The sequence below is a fragment of the Protobothrops mucrosquamatus genome, unplaced genomic scaffold, assembly GCF_001527695.2.
Source record: "Protobothrops mucrosquamatus isolate PMUCROS unplaced genomic scaffold, P.Mucros_1.0 scaffold3885, whole genome shotgun sequence".
NCBI classification, from domain to species: domain Eukaryota; kingdom Metazoa; phylum Chordata; class Lepidosauria; order Squamata; family Viperidae; genus Protobothrops; species Protobothrops mucrosquamatus.
This window is the reverse complement of record NW_015389834.1, coordinates 13,802-38,496: the sequence shown is the minus strand read 5'-3', so window position 1 is coordinate 38,496 and position 24,695 is coordinate 13,802. Positions and strand designations below refer to the sequence as shown.

General features: G+C 44.4%; 1 protein-coding gene across 1 annotated transcript in view; it reads left to right on the top strand.

Moving 5' to 3' along the window:
- SEMA6B (semaphorin 6B) overlaps window positions 1–24,695 on the top strand; it is an 88,121-nt gene that overhangs the window by 52,807 nt on the left and 10,619 nt on the right. Inside the window, exons 9-14 of the mRNA XM_015827702.2 lie at window positions 8,125–8,213; window positions 11,284–11,501; window positions 12,771–12,902; window positions 15,570–15,719; window positions 21,426–21,620; window positions 23,107–23,247. Of these exons, the coding sequence (XP_015683188.2) occupies window positions 8,125–8,213; window positions 11,284–11,501; window positions 12,771–12,902; window positions 15,570–15,719; window positions 21,426–21,620; window positions 23,107–23,247 (925 nt within the window). The remainder of the gene's footprint in view (window positions 1–8,124; window positions 8,214–11,283; window positions 11,502–12,770; window positions 12,903–15,569; window positions 15,720–21,425; window positions 21,621–23,106; window positions 23,248–24,695) is intronic.

Sequence of the window (24,695 nt, the reverse complement as noted above, 5' to 3'; positions counted from 1 at the left end):
AGAGAAAGAAAGAAAGAAAAAGAAAGAAAGAAAGAAAGAAAGAAAGAAAGAAAGAAAGAAAGAAAGAAAGAAAGAAAGAAAAGGGAGGGAGGGAGGGAGGGAGGGAGGGAGGGAGGGAAGGAAGGAAGGAATTACCTGACCATGAGAACAATTAACCAGTGGCACCTCCTGCCTCCAGAAGTTGTGGGTGCTTCATCAGTGGAGGTTTTCAATTAGAGACTGGACAGCCATTTGACTGAAATGGTAGCGGGTCTCCTGCTTGAGCAGGGGGTTGGACTAGAAGACCTCCAAGGTCCCTTCCAATGCTCTTACTCTGTTATCCAATGTCTCTGGAAGGCTTCAGTTTCGTAATAACCCTCAATAATCGGGGCAGCTGGCAAACTCCTCAGCCACAAAAATCAAAAAGCTTTCCGAACAAAGTGAATTTACCGCTAGAGGAGTGTTAAAGTGCCTTAAATTTGAGCAGAGGATTATTTCAGCTGATTGATTCCCGTGTCACAGCTTCGTGAAGAGTTCTCAAACCAGTTAAAGGAATGAAATACACCACACCAGGACTGCAAAATAAAATGGCATGTAAACCAAACCGGGGGAAAGATAATCTAAAACTTTACGAGCCCGATTTCAGATGCCTGAATGAATAAAAAGATGAGTTCTTTTTAACTGTCTAAGTTTAAAAAAAATAAATAATCGTTCTCAATTGTGATATTTATGCATCCTGGAGAAGGCAAGATATTTTTTTGATTAGAAAACGGTAAAAAAAAAACGTCTTAAAACCAGAGGCAAAAAAATACGGGGGCAATATTTAAAGCCAAATTAATATTTTATTAATTTATTCCCAGTCTTAATAGCGTTCAGTAAATATATATGTGCAAAGCTAATGGTAGCCTTAGCTAATATTCCTTCCAGTCAATTGATTAAAAGATTCTGGAATAATTTTAAAGGTTGCGTGTTTGTGCACATTTGTGCGCATCGGTATGTTTAAAATTATAAAACTGACAAAATAAAAAGAAATCTCAGGGACAAATGATAGAGGCCGGGAGTCATGATGAGAAGGAACAGAACAGAACAGAACAGAACAGAACAGAACAGAATAGAATAGAATAAGAATTACAGAATAGATTAGAATAGAATTACAGAATAGAATAGAATAGAATTACAGAATAGAATAGAATAGAATAGAATAGAATAGAATAGAATAGAATAGAATAGAATAGAATTACAGAACAGAATAGAATAGAATAGAATTACAGAATAGAATAGAATAGAATTACAGAATAGAATAGAATAGAATTACAGAATAGAATAGAATAGAATAGAATAGAATAGAATAGAATAGAATAGAATAGAATAGAATTACAGAACAGAATAGAATAGAATAGAATTACAGAATAGAATAGAATAGAATAGAATAGAATAGAATAGAATAGAATAGAATAGAATAGAATAAGAATTACAGAATGGAATGGAATGGAATGGAATAGAATAGAATAGAATAGAATAGAATAGAATAGAATAGAATAGAATTACAGAATAGAATAGATTAGAATAGAATTACAGAATAGAATAGAATAGAATTACAGAATAGAATAGAATAGAATAAGAATTACAGAATGGAATGGAATAGAATAGAATAGAATTACAGAATAGAATAGAATTACAGAATAGAATAGAATTACAGAATAGAATTACAGAATAGAATAGAATAGAATTACAGAATAGAATAGAATTACAGAACAGAATAGAATAGAATAGAACAAGAATTACAGAATAGAATAGAATAGAATAGAATAGAATAGAATAGAATAGAATAGAATAGAATAGAATAGAATAGAATTACAGAATAGAATAGAATAGAATAGAATAGAATAGAATAGAATAGAATAGAAAGGGACCTTGGAGATCTTCTAGTCCAACCCCCTGCTTAAGCAGGAGATCCTATCCCATTTCAGACAAGTGGCTGTGCAGTCTCTTCTTAAAAACTTCCAGTGTTGGAGCATTCACAACTTCCAGAGGCAGGTTGTTCCACTGGTTAATTGTTCTAACTGTCAGGAAGTTTCTACTTAGTTCCAGGTTGCTTCTCTCCTTGATTAGTTTCCATCCGTTGCTTCTTGTCCTGCCTTCAGGCGCCTTGGAGAATAGCTTGACCCCCTCTTCTTTGGGGCAGCCCCTGAGATACTGGAAGACTGCTATCATGTCCCCCCCCCCCGCCCGCCAGTCTTTCTTTTCTCTAGACTAGACATACCCAAATCCTGCAACTGTCCGTCATACGTTTTAGGCTCCAGGCCTTGAATCATCTTGGTGCTTCTTCTCTGCACTTTTTCCATCTGTCTTATCGAATTTTCCCAGCTTCCTTTCCTTCCTAGCAGACCTAAAACCAGGGGCTGTTCGCTCCGATTTATTTAGGAGATAAACAGCATCTGAACTTAATCTCAGCCGCAGGAATTGCTAAGTGGGTTTTTTTTTTTTTTTTGCAAGATCCTCCGTAAATGGGCGTGCTGCATTCGCAAAGCGGACGACTCCTGCATGCCGTGTGCATGCATGCCGTCCCTGCACAATTGGGTACATTCATGTGCTAATTGATGCCCTGGGTCACCGGCTCCCGTCCTATCAATTAAATTTTTTTATTTTTTTTTTATTTTTTGACTTTGCCATAATATGTCAGAAAAAGAGCCTTGGAAATACTGTCAAGCTCTGACTGGGGATGAGTCAGCTGGATGATGTGGCTGCCAGAAAAAAGAAGAAAGGAGAAAAAAAAGGAAAAAAGAAAGAAAGAAATATTTGGCTTGGTGTCGGAAGACGTTTTTTAACCACGGGGGGGGGAAAGTCATGTTTTCGTGTTGATGAGACCCCGCGGATCATGTCTCGTTCGTGAGAATTGGAGTCAAGATCCGGAAGGATGATCAAGAGAGCAAACGTGAGGTCCCAAGACAGATTTGGGAACGTTTAGGCTAGGGAGGGAAACCTTCCAAAAAAACCATAAATCTGTTATTCCAGATGTAGGACATGGAATCACAGAGTTGAAAGATAGACTCATGATCCAGAGGGGCCGTGGCAGGCTTGAGCATTGGGCCCTATCCACCGAGAGGCGGTTCAGCGGTGAGAAAAGTAACAGATTAACAGAGCAATAGAGTTGGAAGGGACCTTGGAGGTCTTCTAGTCCAACCCCCTGCTTAAGCAGGAGATCCCATCCCATTTGGTGGCTGTCCAATCTCTTCTTAAAAACCTCCAGTGATGAAGCAGCCATAACCTCTGGAGGCTAGCTGTTCCACTGGTTAATTGTCCTCGCTGTTAGGAAATTCCTCCTTAATTCCAGGTTGATTAGTTTCCATCTGTTGCTTCTTATCCTGCTTTCCGGTGTTTTGGAGAATAGGTTGAACCCCCCCCCCTTTCTTCTTTGTGGCAGCCGCTCAAATACTGGAAGACAGCTATCATGTCACCCCTGGTTCTTCTTTTTATTAAACTAGACCAGGGGTAGGCAACCTTGGCTCTTTTATGACGCGTGGACTTCAACTCCCAGAATTCCTGAGCCAGCCATGCTGAGGGGAAAGGGAGAGGTTGCCAAGCTGAGCCACGCTGGCTCTAGAATTCTGGGAGTTGAAGTCCACGAGTCGTAAAAGAGCCAAGGTTGCCTACCCCTGATCTAGAGGGATCTAGGAGTCCTAGTGGACAATCACTTAAATATGAGCCAGCAGTGTGCTGCAGCTGCCAAAAAAGCCAATACAATCCTAAGCTGCATCTACAGTGGAATAGTATCCTATTCTATATCATAGCAAGTGATAATACCATTCTATACTGTACTACTGAGGCCATGTTTGGAAGACTTGAGTCCAGATCCAGTCACTGCAATATAAAAAAGATGCTGAGAAAAAGTACAGAGAAGAGCAACAAAGATGATCAGGGGATTGGAGGTTAAAACATACGAATAACAGTTGCTGGAATTGGGTCTGTCTAGTTTAATGAAGAGAAGGACGAGGGGGGACATGATAGCAGTGTTCCAATATCTCAGGGGCTGCCCCAAAGAAGAGGGAGTCAAGCTCTTCTCCAAAGCGCCTGAAGGCAGGACAAGAAGCAACGGATGGAAACTGATCAAGGAGAGAAGAAACCTAGAACTAAGGAGAAACTTCCTGACGGTTAGAACAATTAACCAGTGGAACCACCTGCCTCCAGAAGTGGTGAATGCTCCAACACTGGAAGTTTTTAAGAAGAGACTGGACAGCCATTTGTCTGAAATAGTATAGGGTTTCCTGCCTGGACTAGATGTCCTCTAAGGTCCCTTCCAACATTGTTGTTGTTGTTGTTGTTATTGTTCATCGCACAGTCAGCCAGACTGGATTTGGCATTTTTGTCAACCTATCGAGTCCTTACCAAGGACCTGGGATAGGCAGATGTGGATGTTTGATGTTATTACTAAGGTGACCAACTTTTTTACAATGAAAAGGAGGACACAAATAAATTGAAGAAAAAAATATCATAAATAAAAGAAACATTTTATTCATTGCAACAATAATACAGACAACTTGCATGTGCAAAGTTTGCCAGCCGAGTGTTTTGGCGCGCTCAGCAGCAATTCCTATTGGCTTTCGAAAACCAATAACAGGAGTAGCACAGCTCATGCAAAAGTTGAAAATAAACCATCAAAAAAAGGTGCCGGAACGCCGTTCTGAGCGTTCTATGAGAAAAAAAAAGCCCTGCAGATTAGTCTTCAAAAGGAGGACATGTAGGAGGACACTTTTTGAGGGAGGACAGAACTTACAAAAGGAGGACTGTCCTCCCTAAAGGAGGACGGTTGGTCACCTTATTATTACATATATCGTTGCAGGATGGAAGCGGTTCCTAGTAAGGCCGCCTTTTGCAATTGACTAATGGCGAATTTGTCAATGCCGATGATGGTGTTCAAGTGGTGCTCCAGTTGTTTTGGGATTGCACCCAAGGCGCCTATGACTATTGGTACCACTCTTGCTTGCCTTTGTCACAGTCATTCTATTTTTATTTGTAGGTCTTTCTATTTTGTTATCTTCTCCAGTTCTTTCTCATCTATTCTGCTGTCTCCAGGCACTGCCACGTCCACTATCCAGACTTTTTTGTCTTTCTTATCGACAATTGTTAAGTCCGGGGTGTTATGTTGCAGGTGCTTGTCTGTTTGAATTCTGAAGTCCCAGAGCAGTTTAACTTTATCATTTTCTATGACTTTCTCTATTTTACGATCCCACCAGTTTTTGCTTACAGGCAAATGATATTTCTTGCAGATCTTCCAATGCACCATTGTTGCTACTTTGTCATGCCGCTGCTTGTAGTCAGTCTGTGCGATCTTCTTGCAGCAGCTTACCAGATGGTCCACTGTTTCTTCAGCTTCTTTGCATAGGGGGAATTTACTGTCTGTTGCTGACTTCTCAATTTTGACTTTGTACACATTTGTCCTTAAGGCTTGGTCTTGTGCAGCCAGAATTAGTCTTTCTTCAATCTTCCTGCTCTTAGCCATTGCCAGGTCTTGTTATTATCTGCTTTCCCAGCTATTTTTTCAATGTACTGGCCATGTAGTGCTTTGTCTTCCCATGCCTCTATTCTGTTCTTCATTTGGTTTTTCTTGTAGGCCAGTTTGGTCTCTCCAGTAGTCAGTAAGCCTTCCTGATATACTAATTTCAGTTGTTGTTGGTATTACTATTATTATTATTATTGGACAACCACTTGTCTTGAGATTAAATTGTACAATGAATGGTTAAGGGAATTAGATATGTTTAGCCTAACGAAAAGAAGGCTTAAGGGAGACGTGATGGCGGTCTTCCAGTACTTGAGGCCTGTCACAGAGAAGAGGGGGTGACTTATTCTCCAAGGCACCTGAGGGCAGGACAAGAAGCCATGGGTGGAAGCTCCTTAAAGAGAGACCCAACTTACAGCTAAGGGGAAATTTCCTGACAGTGAGAACAATTAACCAGTGGAATTCCTTGCCTCCAGAAGGTGTGAATGCTCCATCACTGGAGGGTTTCAAGAAAAGATTGGGCAATTATTTGTCTAGGATGATATAAGGGCTCCTGCCTTGGGCAGGGGGTGGACTAGAAGACCTCGAAGGTCCCTTCCAGGCCTAGGAATCTATTCTATGACTTGAGTTAGAAGAAGAAGTTACAAAGAAGAGGGAGTCAAGCTATTTTCCAAGGCGCCTGAAGGCAGGATAAGAAGCAACGGATGGAAACTAAGCAAGGAGAGAAGCAACCTAGAATTAAGGAGAAACTTCCTGACAGTTAGAACAATTAACCAGTGGAACAACCTGCCTCCAGAAGCGGTGAATGCTCCAACATTGAAAGTTTTTAAGAAGAGACTGGACAGCCATTTGTCCGAAATGGTATAGGTTTACCTGCCTGAGCAGGGGGTTGGACATGATGACCTCCAAGGTCCCTTCCAACATTATTATTATCATTATCATTATCATTATAATAATATAATAATAATAATGATAAGGTTGGAAGGGACCTCGGAGGTCATCTAGTCCAACCCCCTGCTCAGGCAGGAAACCCTATACCATTTCGGACAAATGGCTGTCCAGTTTCTTCTTAAAAACTTCCAGTGTTGGAGCATTCACCGCTTCTGGAGGCAGGTGGTTCCACTTCATTATCATTATCATTATCATTATTATTATTTTGCTAAGTTTGTTTGTTTCAAATATATTTAGAACATAAAGCCTGGAACAGTTGAGAAATAGGGAACTGAAAGTAGCTGACGGATGCGGGTTCCAGACCATCTGACTACAGTCTTAGAACGGGAAAGGGTATAAAAAGTTGGGTCTGTACCTGATTGATTTGCCATTGGCCTATAGCTGTCCTTTTGGAATTTGCTATGCCAGTGGACCTCATTGCAATGGGTTATTGATGTAAGTGATGTTGTGTTATTATGCTTGCTGTGTTCCAAATTATTAGCGAAACAAACCTCTGAATCTTAAAGTAAGAACGATTGTTTTGTGTGGCTGTCTCTTGTCTTTTTCATTGGGTTTTTTTTTCCACGACATTCCCATCCCAGACTCCTAGGACCCTGAAGCTCACTGCATCAACTAGCATTGCCTTAAATGCTTGCCTTCCTAAGTAAAGCTACATGCAAGACTTGATGGTCCTTTGTTAAAAAAAACAAACTAGGTGCAATGAAGTTCCGGTATGGAAGGTGCAGAGATCCCAGCTTGAGTGAAGTGACTTGAGCCATGAGTGGGATTCTAATACAGGGCTTTTCAACCAGTAGTACGGGTACCACCCGTAGGTACATTGGCACCTGGCAGGTGGTACGCGACCATCCTAGAAAAGTGGTAGTGGGGGAGGGGAATGAGCTGAACCGGTGGCAGCACCGCACAAGTCTGAGCGAGAGACGGCTGGAGCTGCAGGGCTGTCAGGGCTCAGCGGAAGCGCCAGGATCAGCACCAGGCTCCAGCTGGAAAGCAGCACTGATCCTGGAGCTTCTGCTGAGCCCAGAAGAAGCGCCGATCAGCTGGAATGTTGCAGCATCTCCAGGGTCTTGTGATTTACATTCAGATGCTTGGCAACTGATTCATATTTATGACGGTCAGTGTCCCAGGGTCATGTGAAGTGACCAAAACCTGCTGCAACCACCCAGCAGACGGGGGGAATAAAAACCAAACACCCCCCACCCCACCCCCGCTGCCAATCCTCAACAGAAATGCTCACAATGAAAGCCTCGGACAGGAGGAAGAGCGCGGCCGGGCGGGCAGGCAGGTGTCTTGCTCGGCTGTGGCTTGGGGGGCACTTTTTTCAGTGCCATTGTAACTTCGAACAGTCACTAAGCGAACTGTTGTAAGTCGAGGACTACCTGTACTTTATCACTTTTTTTCCTTTTTGGGTGGGGGGTCATCAGGTTTTTGACACCTTGCTAGGCGACTGGTGGTACTTGGATGTTGCCATATCCTAAAAGTGGTACAATGGGTGAAAAGGTTGAAAAGCCCTGTTCTAATGTCCTTTGAGGCAGGGAGCAATAAACACCTGGTTTGATTGGGGTCCAGCTCCTCCATGGTGCTTCCTTGACAGGTGGAGCAAGCCATAACATCTCTTAAAAAGGCAGCTTCTGAAGGAACTTCTTAAGAAGGTCCCGCTTGACTCTCTATTTCTCTATTTCTTCACTCACCCGGTCTAGAGCCCTACTTTGTCCATGCGGTGGAGTGGAAGAACCACGTCTACTTCTTCTTCCGAGAGATCGCGATGGAATTCAACTACTTAGAGAAGGTGAGTCCATCAAATCGAGGGTTGGGTGGTCAACCTAACTTTACATCGTCTTGAGGAGCGAGCCTCTGAATCACCATAGATCAGAGTTTACCACTTTGACAACTTTAAGGCAAATGGACTTCAATTCCCAGAATTCCCCAGCCAGCATGGCTGGCTGGGGAATTCTGGGAGTTGAAGTCCACGTGGCTCGAAATGATCAAAGTTGGGAAATCCTGTCATAGATGGTCTTCTACTGTTCTACTGAAATGGTATAGAACGGGGGTCTTCAAACCTGGCCCTTTGAGGACTTGTGGACTTCAACTCCCAGAATTCCTCAGCCAGCTGAGGAATTCTGGGAGTTGAAGTCCACAAGTCCTAAAAGGGCCACGTTTGACGACCCCTGGTATAGAGTCTCCTGCTTAAGGAGGGGGTGGACTAGCGACTAGAAGACCTTCCACCTCTATTCTGATTGATTGATTGATTGATTGATTGATTGATGACTGCGTTGCTCCTGAACTTTGTGGGACCATAAAAAGAAACAACTGGTGTACAGTAACGCCATGTTTACAATTTTGTAGAGATTTCAATTTATTTCTTAACAATCCCTACAAGGGATGTTTCTCTGTACAACAAAAACTGAACTTCCATCTTTATAATAACTGTCAACTCTTTATTCACTGACAGTTTGTTTTTTTATCAACTGCAATATCTTTCTCTTTTTTTAGGTAGTTATTTGATCAGTTTCTTTAAATGTTTTCATAAATAAACTATTTGCTGGAGAGGCACCCGTTTTTATGGCCACGGAATATATTATAATGCAACGCAATACGTTATTCTGTTGTATCAAAGGTTGCCTGGCGTTGTGTTATATATTATGTCCTTCTATTGTGTTTCCTATTATAGTCATGCTGTAATGAAACTACAAAATGGGATTCTTGATTTGAGGCATTGCAAATGTCAGCCAGACTCGTAAATCGGCCGAGAATTTAACGCAAATCATATACGCATCTAAAAAAACGAGCCGTTCTTTACACATAGTCCTCGAATTATGACCGCACAATTACGGCATGAATTTCTGTGGCTAAGTAGGGCGGTGGTACTTAAATGAGCCGCACTCCATTTTATGACCTTTTCTTTTTGAGACGGTCGCTAAGCGAATCCCTGAAGTTGCTCAGGGAATCGCCGCCATTGTTAAGCAAATTGTGCCGTTGTTAAGTGAGCCTGGCTACCCTCCCCTGGACTTTCAGCTAAGTCAAGTTCCTTCAGATGGGGATTGCGTGAACCCGAGGTGCTGCAACCATCAGTAAATACATGCTGGTTGCCTTACCTGAATTTTGATAGTGAGGAAACCGTGACGGTCGTAAGTGTGAGGACCGGTTGCAATGGACTTTTTTCAGGGCCATTGCGAATTCGAATAGTCGATGGCAGGGATTGGGTATGTCTAGTCTAACGAAGAGAAGGACCAGTGGGGACAGGGTAGCAGTCTTCCAATATCTGAGGGGCTGCCACAAAGACGAGGGGGCTCCCCCCCCCTGCACTGGCATCGCTGGACTAGAAGACCTCAAAGGTCTCTTCCAACTGAGTTATTCCGTATTTGTATTGTGCATCTATCCGTCTGTCTGTCTGTCTGTCTATCTATTTATCTTTCCATCTGTCTATATCTATCGATCCATCCATCCATCCATCTATATCTATCTATCTATCTATCTATCTATGTTATTTAATTCGATTTTAGAACAGAAACTATTTATTTATTATCGTGGTTTTTAGTATCGCCTGTTCACCGCCCTGAGTCCCGTAAGGGAGATAGGGCGGTATATAAATTTAATAAATAAATAAATAAATCAATAAATAAATCTATCCCTATTTACCCTCCTATCTATCTATTGCTCTATTGATCTATCTATATCTATCGATCTATATCTATCGATCTATCTATATCGATCTATTAATCTTTCTGTCTATATCTATCTATCGATCTATATCTATCGATCTATCTATATCTATCTATTTATGTTTCTGTCTACATCTATCGATCTATCCATCCATCCATCCATCCATCCATCCATCCATCTATCTATATCTCTCTATTTACCTCTCTGTCTGTCTGTCTGTCTGTCTATCTCTTTCTGTCTATATCTATCTTTCTATCTATTGCTCTGTCGCTCTGTCAATCTCTCTGTCTATTATCTCTATCATATCTATCTATCTATCTATCTATCTATCTATCCATCTCTATTTATCTATCTATCTATCCATCCATCTCTATTTATCTATCTATCTCTCTATCTGTCTCCCTCTATCTCTCTCTATCCATCTCTATCTCTCTATCTCTATCCATCTCTATCTATCTATATACTGGAAGTTTTTAAGAAGAGACTGGACAGCCATTTGTCTGAAATGGTATAGGGTTTCCTGCCTGAGCAGGGGATTGGACTAGATGACCTTCAAGGTCCCTTCCAACTTTACTACTACTACTACTACTACTACTACTACTATTATTATTATTATTATTATTATTATTATTATTATTATTATTATTATTATATCCATCTCTATCTATCTCTATCTATCTATCCATCTCTATCTATCTATCTATCTATCTATCTATCTATCTATCCATCCATCTCTATTTATCTATCTATCTATCTATCTCTATCTCTATCTATCTCTATCTATCCATCTCTATCTATCTATCTGTATCTATCTATCTATCTATCTATCTATCTATCCATCTATATCTATCTATCTATCTATCTATCTATCTATCTATCTATATCTATCTATCTATCTATCTATCCATCTATATCTATCTATCTATCTATCTATCTATATCTATCTATCTATCTATCTATCTATCTATCTATCTATCTATCTATCTATCTATCTATCTATCTATCTATCTATCTATCTATCATCTATCTTTCTATCCATCCATCCATCCATCCCTCCCTCCCCCTTGTCTAGAAGGAAAAGCCAAACCCAGGGCAGATACGAAGAGGACATTCTTGTACAACCCTCCTGTCCTTTGCCCAATTCAAACAGAATCCCGGAGAAATCCAGCTTCCCTCCTTTCTTCTCCCCCACGCAGATGGTGGTTTCCCGGGTGGCCCGAGTGTGCAAGAACGACATGGGGGGGTCCCAGAGGGTGCTGGAGAAACAGTGGACTTCCTTCCTCAAGGCTCGTCTGAACTGCTCCGTCCCGGGAGACTCTCACTTCTACTTCAACGTCATCCAGTCGGTCACGGACATTTTGGAGATCGAGGGCAGGCCGATGGTGCTGGCTGTCTTCTCCACCCCCACCAACAGGTGAGCTGGATGGTTGAGGTGGGCATCGTGTAGAAAAAGGGGTCTTCAAACCTGGCAACTTTAAGACTGGTGGGCTTTAACTTCCAGAATTCCTCAGCCAGTCCCGCTATCTATATCTATATCTAGTCTGGTCTAGTGAAAAGAAGGAGTAGAGACCTCATAGCAGCCTTCCAGTATCTCAGGGGCTACCCCAAAGAAGAGGGAGTCAAGCTATTCTCCAAAGCGCCTGAAGGCAGGACAAGAAGCAATGGATGGAAACTAACCAAAGAGAGAAGCAACCTAGAACTAAGGAGAAACTTCCTGACAGTGAGAACAATTAACCAGTGGAACAACCTGCCTCCAGAAGCAGTGAATGCTCCAACACTGGAAGTTTTGAAGAAGAGACTGGACAGCCATTTGTCTGAAATGGTATACAGGGTTTCCTGCCTGAGCAGGGGGTTGGACTAGATGACCTCCAAGGTCCCTTCCAGCTCTATTCTGATTGATGGATGGATGGAATGGAAGAATAGAATAGAATCAGAGAATAGAATAGAATAGAATAGAATAGAATAGAATAGAATAGAATAGAATAGAATAGAATAGAATAGAATAGAATAAGGAATGAAAGAATAGAATAGAATAGAATCAGAGAATAGAATAGAATAGAATAGAATAGAATAGAATAGAATAGAATATGGAATGGAAGAATAGAATCAGAATAGAATCAGAGAATAGAATAGAATAGAATAGAATAGAATAGAATAGAATAGAATAGAATAGAATAGAATAGAATAGAATAGAATAGAATAAGGAATGGAAGAATAGAATCAGAATAGAATCAGAGAATAGAATAGAATAGAATAGAATAGAATAGAATAGAATAGAATAGAATAGAATAGAATAGAATAAGGAATGAAAGAATAGAATCAGAGAATAGAATAGAATAGAATAGAATAGAATATGGAATTTAAGAATAGAACAGAACAGAACAGAATAGAATAGAATAGAAAATATAGAATAGAATAGAATAGAATAGAATAGAATAGAATAGAATAGAATAGAGCTGGAAGGGACCTTGGAGGTCTTCTAGTCCAGCCCCCTGCTCAAGCAGGAGAACCTACACCATCTCAGACAGGTGATTGTCTAGTCTCTTCTTAAAAATCTCCAATGATGGAGCACCCACGATTTTTGGGGGTAGGCTCCGAAACGCAACTGCAGTCTGGCGATCCAGAGCTACCCAGTTTTCCTCCCTGACACATGTTTGTCTGTGTGTGTGTGTCTGTCTTGCAGCATTCCCGGCTCAGCCGTCTGCGCCTACGACATGGCCCAAATTGCAGCCGTTTTTGAAGGTCGCTTTCGAGAGCAAAAATCTCCTGAATCCATTTGGACCCCGGTACCGGAAGAGCTGGTTCCTAAACCACGGTAAGAGAATAAACCACAGATCCCATAGAAACCACAGGTGCCACAAAAACGCCACTGTGGAAATCCCAAAGGTGTGGGGTTTTTTTTCAGGAGGCAACTGGACTTTCTTGTTTTTCCTTTGAAGACGTTTCGCTTCTCATCCAAAAAGCTTCTTCAGCTCTGACTGGATGGTTTGGAAGGGAAGGATTTATACTCCTTGCAGACAGCTGGTCATTTTCATTCTTTTGGAGGGTCGTTGAGGCCACTCGGAGGTTTATCTGTGTCCTCAGGGTCAGCTGAGTGTTGCAAATGAGTGTGGAGCCTTCTTGGAAGTGCTGAAAGGACTAGTCATATAATTATTCTATTCTATTCTATTTTCTATTCTATTTGCATTCTTTTAGAGAGTTATTGAGGCCACTTGGAGGTTTACCTTTGTGCTCAGGATCACCTGAGTGGTGCAAATGGGTGTGGAGCCTTCTTGGAACTGCTGAAAAGACCGTGTTATAAACAGGCTGTCAACGCTGCTAACATGTTTTTGCATTGACAACAGATGGAAATCTAGCCATCTTTTTCCTTTCGCTTTTAGAGTTAGATGATGCTGGAGGGGGGGGATGTGAACGAGAGTCCAGCTAGACATAACAACACTAAATCTAGTATGAGAATCAAGGTTATTGTAACCAGAGCTGATAAGGAATTGGCGGGCTGGAGAACTGGAGAGGAAGCCTGCATTTCAAGCTAATTTGGGGAATGTGATTTATGACTGTTAATTGGAGGAGGGAATTGTGCTTTGATACTATGTGCTCAGGGGAGGGGAATTCAGTTTTTGGCTTCGATTATGCAGTGCCGATATTATGCTACTCAAAGATTCTTTAAGGTAAAACAAGGCCTCGAAGTTCTTTTGAAGAGTTTCATCTGTCGGAACCATGATACAGACGATAGATGATGCCGTATCCCTCCCCCTCTGTTGAGAGAGGGCTGTTTAATTTTGACCTACACCAGGGGTAGGCAACCTTGGCTCTTTTATGACTCGTGGACTTCAACTCCCAGAATTCCTAAGCCAGCATGGCTTAGCTTGGAAACCTCTCCCTGTCCCCTCAGCATGGCTGGCTCAGGAATTCTGGGAGTTGAAGTTCACAAGTCATAAAAGAGCCAAGGTTGCCTCATGCTGGCCTAGACGGCCTCTTTGACCCCTCTTTCAAACCAGCGGTCCTCTCCATCCAAAATGTGGGCCTGGCTGTCTTGGAAAGAGGGTCCTTTGCCTTTTAATTGCAGATGAACTGTTGAATCTTGTCCTGATGGATTTGTTCTCCTATGTCAGGGCTAGGCAACCTCGGCTCTCTTATGACTCGTGGACTTCAACTCCCAGAATTCCTGAGCCAGCCACGCTGAGGAGAAATGGAGAGGTTTCCAAGCTGAGCCATGCTGGCTCAGGAATTCTGGGATTTGAAGTCCGCGAGTCATGAAGGGGCCATAGTTCCCCCATGCAGGCTCAGGAATTCTGGGAGTTGAAGTCCACGAGTCATAAAAGAGCCAAGGTTGCCTACCCCTGCCCTATGTTGTATTGTGTGTTTAAATGCACAACATAGGAGAACAAACCAAAATGGGCTCCACACCCATTTGCACCACTCAGATGACCCAGAGGACACAGAGATAAATCTCCAAGTGGCCTCCACAACTCTCTAAAAGGAGGCAAATGACCAGCTGTCTGCAAGGAGTATAAATCCTTCCACTCCCCACCATCCAGTCAGAGCTGAAGAAACTTCTGGGAGGAGAAGCGAAACATCTTCAAAGGAAAAACAACTTAGTGGTTACTAAATGAATGAGTGTAAGTCAAGGACTACCCCTATGATATGTGCAGTTGCAGAGAAATTGACCCTGAGGCTCCTCAGTCTTTCAACTGACCTCAGGGTCAATTTCTCTGCAACTGCACATATCATAGGGGTAGTCCTTGACTTACACTCATTCATTTAGTAACCACTAAGTTACAACAGCCCCGAAAAAAGTGACTTACAAGTATTTTTCCACACTTACAAGTGTCGCAGCATCCCTGTTGGCCACCTGATCAAAATTCAGACGCTAGGCCCCTGACTCACATTTACGACGGGGTCCTGTAAATCCCCCTTGGGTGACCTTCTGACTTCTTCCCTTGACCTGGCTAGTTGGAAGGTTGCAGAAACCGAACCCATGACCCTGGGATGCCACAGCTGTCAGAAATACCTGCCAGTTGTTGAAAAAAGACTTTCGTCTCATTTTACGACCTTCTTTGCCAACATCGTTAAGCGAATCACCGCCGTTGTTAAATGAGTGACGCGGCGGTGAAGCGAACCTGGCTTCCCCCGTTGACTCGGCTTGTCGGAAGGTCGCCAAAGCGGAACGCACGACCCCCGAGAGGCCGCGACCGTCGTAAGTGCATGTCATTTGCCAAGCGTCCGAAGTTTGATCACGCTGCCAGCGGTTGTGTGAAAACCGTTCTTAAGTCCCTTTTCTCGACGCCGTCGTAACTTCAAACGGTCGCTGAACGAAGGATTGCAAGTCCAAGATGACCTGTACAAGGACGGGATAACCAGTGAGGGACGTTGTAGGGGTGGCTGATGACCCAGGGGAGAAAGGGGTCAGGCAAACGATCCCCCCAAACGTCGCCCGTCTTCCGTTGTCCTGCATCTCACGGTCTCCTCTTTTGTTCCCCAGACCAGGTTGTTGTGCGGTGCCTGGAATGCAGCACAACTCCTCCAGTCTTTTTCCCGACGAGATCCTCAACTTTGTCAAGACGCATCCCCTGATGGACGAGTCGGTCCCATCCCTGGGAAACGCCCCTTGGATCATCCGGAGCGTGGCTCGGTGAGCAATGAGGAATAGTAAACAACAACAACTCCTCCTCCTCCTCCTCCTCCTCTTCTTCTTCTGTTTCTGCTTCTTCTGCTTCTCATTCTCCTTCCTTCCTCCTCCTCCTCCTCCTCTTCTTCTTCTCCTTCTTTCCTCCTCCTCCTTTTGCTTCTTCTTCTGCTGCTTCTTCCTTTTCTTTTTCTGCTTTTGCTTCTTCTTCCTCTTCCTCCTCCTCTTCTTCTCCTTCTCTCCTCCTCCTCCTTTTGATTCTTCTTCTGCTGCTTCTTCCTTTTCTTTTTCTTCTGCTTTTGCTTCTTCTTCTTCCTCTTCCTCCTCTTTCTCCCTCTTCCTCCTCCTTCTCCTCCTCTTCTTCTTCTCCTTCTCTCCTCTTCTTCTTCTGCTTCTGCTTCTCCTTCTCCTTCTCCTTCTCCTTCTCCTTCTCCTTCTTCTTCTTCTTCTTCTTCTTCTGCTTCTGCTTCTTCTGCTGCTTCTCATTCTTCCTTCTCCTCCTCCTCCTCCTCTCCTCTTTCTGCTTCTTCTGCTGCTTCTCCTTCCTCCTCCTCCTCCTCCTCCTCCTCCTCCTCCTCCTCTTCTTCTTCTTCTTCTTCTTCTTCTTCTTCTTCTTCTTCTTCTTCTTCTTCCTCTTCTTCTTCTTCTTCTTCTTCTTCTTCTTCTTCTTCTTCTTCTTCTTCTTCTCATTCTCCTTCCTCCTCCTTCTGTTTCTTCTTCTGCTGCTTCTCCTTCCTCATCTCCTTCTCTCTCCTCTTCCTCTTCTCTCCTCCTCCTCCTCCTCCTCCTTCTTCTGCTTCCTCCTTCTCTCTCCTCCTCCTCCTCCATCTGCATTTTCTTCCTCCTCCTTCCTCTCCTCCCCTCCCCTCCCTCCTTCTCCTCTTCCTCCTCCTTCCTCCAGTCGCTAAGCTAGTTTCGTTTTGCCACAAACCTAAAAACCGTTGTAAAACGTCGTCACCTGACCACCAGATTTGTCAAACGGCTATTACCTGAAATTCGGTCATGTGACCACAGGGGAGGGCGGCCATTGGGACTTCAGCTCCAGGGCTGGGTGGTAACTTCGAACAGTTGCTAAACAACCGGCCATAAGTCGAGGACTCTCCGTCTCCGTTTCTCTTTGCGCCGCTTGTGAATTTTTGTTGCCTTTTTGCTGCTGTTCTTTCTGCTTGTTGTTGATCCAACAGGACCGGAGGGCCTGCAATCCATTTTGCTTTTCTCGCTGTAAGTTGTCCAGGCGGCCTCTAAATTCTTTACATAAATACAGGGAGTTCCCGACTTACAACTACTCATTTAGTGACCGTTCAAAGTTACAACGGCACTGGAAAAAGTGAGTTACGACCGTTTTTTCACACTTACGACGGTCGGTCGCAGTGTCCCCGTGCTCACGCCATCCAAATTCAGACGCTCGGCCACCGACTCGCATTTACGACGGTCGCAGCGTCCCGCGAGAAACGTGATCCCCTTTTGCCACCTTCCGACAAGCAAAGTGAAGCCAGATTCACTTAAAAAAAATTAACTTAACTGCTTAATTAGCTTAACAACTGAGGCAAAGAAAGGGGCCGAAATGAAGAAAAGATCGCTGAAGAACTGTCTCGCTTAGCGACGGAAATTTCGGGCTCCGCGGCGGTCGTATGTCGAGGACGCCCTGGAAATAAACCGCGAAATGTAAATAAATAAAGAGCAGCCCCCCCCCTCATCTGCTTTTTCGGAGGGAGCTCTCTCTCTCTCCCTTCGGGGTGCTTAACGGTGTAAGTTTCAGCCAATTAAGCCGTGACATCTGCTTCGATTTGCAGGCGAGGGAGAAGATGGAGGCCGCAGGCAAAGGAAGCATTTGAAGCAGGATTCGCTTGTACAGCAACGAGAGGCCTTTCCTGAAACGAGCCTTTGATGTTTCCGAAATAAGCCTCCCGATTAACCAAGTTAATCTTGCTTTATGGAATAGAACAGAACAGAATAACAAAGTTGGAAGGGACCTTGGAGGAATGGAATGGAATGGAATGGAATAGATTGTAGAATAGAATAGAATGGAATAGAATAGAATAGAATCTTTATTGAGAATAGAATAGAATATAGAATAGAATAGAATAGAATAGAATAGAATAGAATAGAATAGAATAGAATAGAATAGAATAGAATAGAATAGAATAGAACAGAATAGAATAGAATATAGAATTTTAGAATAGAATAGAATAGAATATAGAATATAGAATAGAATATAAAATATAGAATAGAATAGAATAGAAAAGAAAAGAAAATATGGAATAGAATAATAAGAATAAAATAGAATAGAATAGAATATGGAATTTTAGAATAGAATAGAATAGAATAGAATAGAATATGGAAGAAATAGAATAGAATAGAATAGAATAGAATAGAATAGAATAGAATAGAATAGAATATAGAATTTTAGCATAGAATAGAATAGAATATAGAATATAGAATAGAATATAAAATATAGAATAGAATAGAAAAGAAAAGAAAATATGGAATAGAATAATAAGAATAAAATAGAATAGAATAGAATATGGAATTTTAGAATAGAATAGAATAGAATAGAATAGAATAGAATAGAATATGGAATTTTAGAATAGGGTAGAACAGAACAGAACAGAACAGAATAGAATAGAATAGAGATGGAAGGGACCTTGGAGGCCTTCTAGTCCAGTTGCCCGCTCAAGCAGGAGAACTTATACCATTTCAGACAGGTGATTGTCTAGCCTTTTCTTAAAAATCTCCAGTGATGGAGAGCTCACAATTTCTGGAGGCAAGTTGTTCCACTGTTTAATTGTCCTCACTGTCAGGAAGTTTCTCCTTAATTCCAGGTTGCTTCTCTTCTAGTCTTCTAGTCCAACCCCCTGCTCAGGCAGGAAACCCTACACCATTTCGGACAAATGGCTGTCCAGTCTCTTCTTAAAAACTTCCAGTGTTGGAGCATTCACCGCTTCTGGAGGCAAGTGGTTCCACTGGTTAATTGTTCTCACTGTCAGGAAGTTTCTTCTTAGTCTAGGTTGCTTCTCTCCTTGATTTAGTTTCCATCCATTGCTTCTTGTCCTGCCTTCAGGTGCTTTGAAGAATAGCTTGACTGCCTCTTCTTTGGGGCAGCCCCTGAGATACTGGAACACTGCTATCATGTCCCCCCTCGTCCTTCTCTTCATTAAACTAGAGACGTACCCAATTATCACAATGACCTTTCCGCACCCCCAGACAGGGTTTAATAGGTAGCTTCCCAGATGTGGGCTAGCCAGGACTTTGGCTCCTTCTATCTGTTGCATGCAGCAACATCTGGCAATCTCCTCACCGAAGCCATAAAAACAGTCCTCGCACTTACGACCCCCATTGCACCCCAAATTTCTACGTACGGCTAAGCACGACGGTCATTAAGCTCATTTTGCCGTGTTTTACCACCTTCCTTGCCACCGTTGGTAAGTGAATCCCTGCCGTTATTGAGTCACACGGTCGCTAAGCGAATCTGGCTTCCCCCATGGACTTTGCTTGTCGGAAGGTCGCGAAAGGGGATCACATGACACCCCCCCCAAGGACAATGCGACCGTCGTAAATACGAACTGGTTGCCAAGCGTCTGAATTTGGCTCCCCTGATCGCGGGGAGGCTGCAACGGCCGTTAGTGTGAAAAACTTTTTTTCCAGTTCCGTCGTAATTTTGGTCGCTAAGCGAACGGTCGTAAGTTGAGGGCTCTTTGTAGCTACACTACGGCCGGTCTTGCCATCAATTTACCTAGATTATTGTTTCTGCCCCCCCAGGCAGGTGGAGGAGATCGGAGGGAAGCGCTCGCTTCTCTTAATTTCCTAAGCGTCTCAGCCAAGACCGTCTGGATCTAATTAAATCTGTCCTAATTGCTGTTTTATGTGAAATTAATCAAGCATTATTTCTGTCCTCTTGCAAAAATTGCACACCAGGAGATGGCATTTGCAGGGGGAGCGGGGGGGGGGTTGAGTTGTTTCGCGCACGTGGCTTGGCTGTTTTTACAACTGTGCGGAGGACAATTTATCTGTGTGTGTGTGTGTAAACAACCTTGTGGCCCTGGCGAAGAAAACAACCTTATTTTGCAGCTGTATTTTTTTAAAAAAAACCTGCAGGGGTGGCAGGGTGACTCCTCCCCTCCTGCGCCGGGCCCCGCCCATCTTTGTTTCCTCTGCCTTCATATGCAAATCAGCCACAGTGAATTGGGAATCATAACGGCTGTAATGACACCGTCAATTTTTTTTCACTAATTAACTTTCTGGATTTTTTTTCCCCCATATCCGCTGTACCGATCCAGCGATGTTCCGTAATTTGATCCTTTGATTCTTCAACCTAACAGCTGTAATAATAATAATAATAATAATAATAGTAGTAGTAGTAGTAGTAATAGTAGTAGTAGTAGTAGTAGTAGTAATAATAATGATGATGATGATGATGATGATGATGATGATGATGATGATGATGATGATGTAGTACATGCAACATAACACCCCGGACTTAACAATTGTCGATAAGTAAGACAAAAAAGTCTGGATAGTGGAGGTGGCAGTGCCTGGAGACAGCAGAATAGACGAGAAAGAACTGTTAGAAGATAACAAAATACAAAGACCTACAAATAGAAATAGAAAGACTGTGGCAAAAGCAAGCAAGGGTGGTACCAATAGTCATAGGCGCCTTGGGTGCAATCCCAAAACAACTGGAGCACCACTTGAACACCATCGACATTGACAAATTCGCCATTAGTCAATTGCAAAAGGCAGCCTTACTAGGAACTGCCTCCATCCTGCGACAATATCTGTAATACCATCAAACATCCACATCTGCCTCTCCCAGGTCCTTGGTAAGGACTCGATAGGTAGCCAAAAATGCCAAATCTAGTCTGAACATCTGGCTGACTGTGCGATGATCCATAATAATTGTAGTAGTAGTAGTAGTAATAATAATAATAATAATAATAACAACAAAAACAATAAAGTTGGAAGGGACCTTGGAGGTCACCTAGTCCAACCCCCTGCTCAGGCAGGAAACCCTGTCTGAGATCTTTGGGAAGGGCGCAAACACTGATTTAATCCTGTTTTATTCAACTGTCCTATCCAGAGCGTTTCTCCCCTTCCCCAACCGCTCTCGGAGTGGGAAGGCCGAATGTAGGAAAACCGCCGGAACAACGGATATAGAATATAAGTAGTCGTCAAGTTACGACCGTCATGGAGCCCCATATTTACGATCCAGCCCCATATTTGTGATCCATTCCCATAATAAAGATAGATTGTTCTTGATTTTGAACCACAACAAAATTTCTGTCGCTAAGCGAGACGGTTGTTAAGCGAGTTTTGCCCCGTTTTATGACTTTTCTCGCCACCGTTGCTAAGCGAATCGCTGCAGTTGTGAAGCGAGTCACGTGGTTGTTAAGTGAATCTGGCTTCCCCCTTGACGATGCTTGTCGGAAGTTCGTAAAAAGGGAATCACACCACCCCGGGACACTGCGACCGTCGGTCGCCAAACGTCTGAATTCTGATCAGCTGCCCACAGGGATGCTGCGACGGTCGTAAGTGTGAACAACGGTCCTAAGTCACCTTTTTTCAGTGCCGCCGCAACTGAAACGAACCGTTGTAAGTCGAGGACTGCCTGTATTTATAAAAATAATCCAGGTGGGATCAAAAAAGGCTGTAACGAACCTGGCCCAGTGGGCTAATTCTGTGTCTGGCTGATTATCCTCCATCCTTTCCCGGCAGGTACCAACTCCGGAAGATTGTGGCGGACAACACAGCCGGACCGGGCAGGAACTACACCGTCGTCTTCCTGGGCTCCGATTCGGGAACCGTCCTAAAATTTCTCATCCGCGCCAACCTCAGTGCCGGCTCTTCTGCCGCCCGAGCCAGGGCCCACAGCTTGCTGCTGGAGGAATTTGAGACCTACCCCAGCGACAAGTGAGTCGAAACCGACAAAACACACTTGTGCGGCCACAGAGACGACATGCACGCCCCTCGGTTTTTCAGAGTTCAGGGCGGAAGCAACAAGGCTGGGTAGAGAATTCTGGGAGTTGAAGTCTACCCATACTGGCTGGGGAATTCTGGGAGTTAGGACTGCACCCATGCTGGCTGGGGGATTCTGGGAGTTGAAGTCCATCCATGCTGGCTGGAGAATTCTGGGAGTTAGGACTGCACCCATGCTGGCTGGGGGATTCTGGGAGTTGAAGTCCACTCATGCTGGCTGGGGGATTCTGGGAGTTAGGACTGCACCCATGTTGACTGAGGAATTCTGGGAGTTAAAGTCCACTCATGCTGGCTGGGGAATTCTGGGAGTTAGGACTGCACCCATGCTGGCTGGGGGATTCTGGGAGTTGAAGTCCACCCATGCTGGCTGGGGAATTCTGGGAGTTAAAGTCCACTCATGCTGGCTGGGGAATTCTGGGAGTTAAGACTGCACCCATGTTGACTGAGGAATTCTGGGAGTTGAAGTTCATCTATGCTGGCTGAGGAATTCTGGGAGTTAGGACTGCACCCATGCTGCCTGGGGAATTCTGGGAGTTGAAGTCCACTCATGCTGACTGAGGAATTCTGGGAGTTGAAGTCCACCTGCGCTGCGTAGAGAATTCTGGGAGTTGAAGTCCATCCATGCTGGCTGGGGAATTCTGTGAATTATTTTATTTCATTTTCTTTTATTTAGACCTGTAGAGCTTCCCACCTTAAAACACAACTCAGGGAGACTCACAAAGACATTTTTCATTTTTGCCTTTCTTTTTGTTTCTTTCTTTCGCATTTTTATTTCAAAACTCACTGCCACCACTCTCCGAGTTCTTACGCCTTGGATGGGATATATCAGTGATGGCGAACCTTTTAGAGACCGAGTGCCCAAACTGCAACCTAAAACCCACTTATGCATCGTCAAGTGCCGGGTGGGCGTGGCCCATTGGGTGGGTGTGGCCCATTGGGTGGGTGTGGCCCATTGGGTGGGCGTGGCCCATTGGGTGGGTGTGGCCCATTGGGTGGGTGTGGCCCATTAGGTGGGCGTGGCTGCAGTGGTAACGGCAGACTGGATGGGACTAAAAAGTTCAATCAATCCCAACTTTGCAAGATCTTTTTTTTCCCACGAGAAGTTGAAATTGACTGATTGATTGAACCTTTTTTTTTTGGTACACGGCATCAGAGGCCTAAAGTGAAAAGGTTTTATAAAACCCAGCTGAAGGCCTAGGACAGGGACGCCGCCGCGCGTGCCCACAGAGAGGGCTCTGAGTGCCACCTCTGGCACCCGTGCCATAGGTTCGCCACCACTGGCACATATACATATATAATAAATGACGATAATAACCCCCTGAGCCTTTCGGAAGGACTCGACGGGTGGATAAACACAGCAAATCCAGCCTAAACCTCCGGCTGAGTCTTTCAACCCACAATCCTCTTCCTCTTTTCCGAGGTGCGGCAAGGACGGGACCGGCGAAAGGAAACTACTGAGCATGGAGCTAGACAAGGCCACGGGGTCGCTGCTGCTGGCCTTCCCGCCCTGCGTCGTACGGGCCCCAGTGGCCAGGTGCCACCAGCACTCCACCTGTATGAAGTGAGTCCCACTTTTGCTGCTGCTGAGCTGGGGCCGGGGGGGGGGCGTTCGGCCCGTGGGAGGGCAGGGATTCCCCACGAAACAGATACCACACAGGGGAAATCGAGTCACGCCAGTCAGTGGGATTTCCCCAGCAAGTTGAGAGCGGGTTTGGCCTAGGGCAGGGGAAGGCAACCTTGGCTCTTTTATGACTCGTGGACTTCAACTCCCAGAATTCCTGAGCCAGCCACGCTGAGGGGAAAGGGAGATTTCCAAGCTGAGCCAAGCTGGCTCGGGAATTCTGGGAGTTGAAGTCCACAAGTCATAAAAGAGCCAAGGTTGCCTATCCCTGGCCTAGTGCAGTGGTTCTCAACCTTTTTAATGCCGCGACCCCCAACCGGTCGTAAGTCGAGGACTAAACCGGTTGTAAGCCGAGGACTACCCAATCGGTCGTAAGTCGAGGACTTTCCCTGCCCGGGAGCGCCGCGCATGCGTGGCTCCGCCCCCTGCGCCGGCCGAGGCGTAGCTGGCAAGCGGCAGAGACGGAGCAGGCCGACCACCAGCTGGCCCAGCCCAAGGGAGGTAAGGCACCCGCCGGAAAAGGGGAAAAAAAATGGCAGACAAAAAAAATGGTGGACAGCCTTGCTTGGCGACCCCCGTGAAATGGTCGATTGACCCCAAATGGGGTCGCAACCCATAGGTTGAGAACCGTTGGCCTAGTGGTTAAAGCAATGGCCTGGAAACCAGGAGATGGTGAGTTCTAGTCCCGCCTTAACGCGTGAAAGCTGGTTAGGTGCCTTAGGGCCAGTGATCGGGAGATGGTGAGTTCTAGTCCTGCTTTAGGCATGAAAATCAGCTGGTGACTTTAGGCCAATCACTGAGAGTTGGGGAGTTCTAGACCTGCCCTCAGCATGAAAGCCGGCATAGTGACTTTCGGCCAATCACTAGGAGACTGTGAGTTCTAATCCCACCTTAGGTATGAAAGCTGGCTAGGTGACTTTGGGCCAATCACCAGGAGACAGTGAGTTCTAGCCCAACCTCAGGCAGGAAAGCCAGCTGGGTAATTTTACGCCAGACACTAGGAGATGGTGAGTTCTAGTCCTGCTTTAGGCATGAAAGCCAATTGGGTGACTTTGGGCCAATCACTAGGAGACTGTGAGTTCTAGTCCCACCTTAGGTATGAAATCTGGCTAAGTGACTTTCGGCCAATCACCAGGAGACTGTGAGTTCTAGTCCCACCTTAGGTATGAAAGCTGGCTAGGTTACTTTGGGCCAATCACCAGGAGACAGTGAGTTCTAGCTCCACCTCAGGCAGGAAAGCCAACTGGGTGACTTTGGGCCAATCACCGGGAGATGGTGAGTTGTAGTCCTGCTTGAGGCATGAAAGCCAACTGGGTGACTTTAGGCCAATAACTGGAAATGGGGAGTTCTAGACCTGCCCTCAGCATGAAAGCCGGCATAGTGACTTT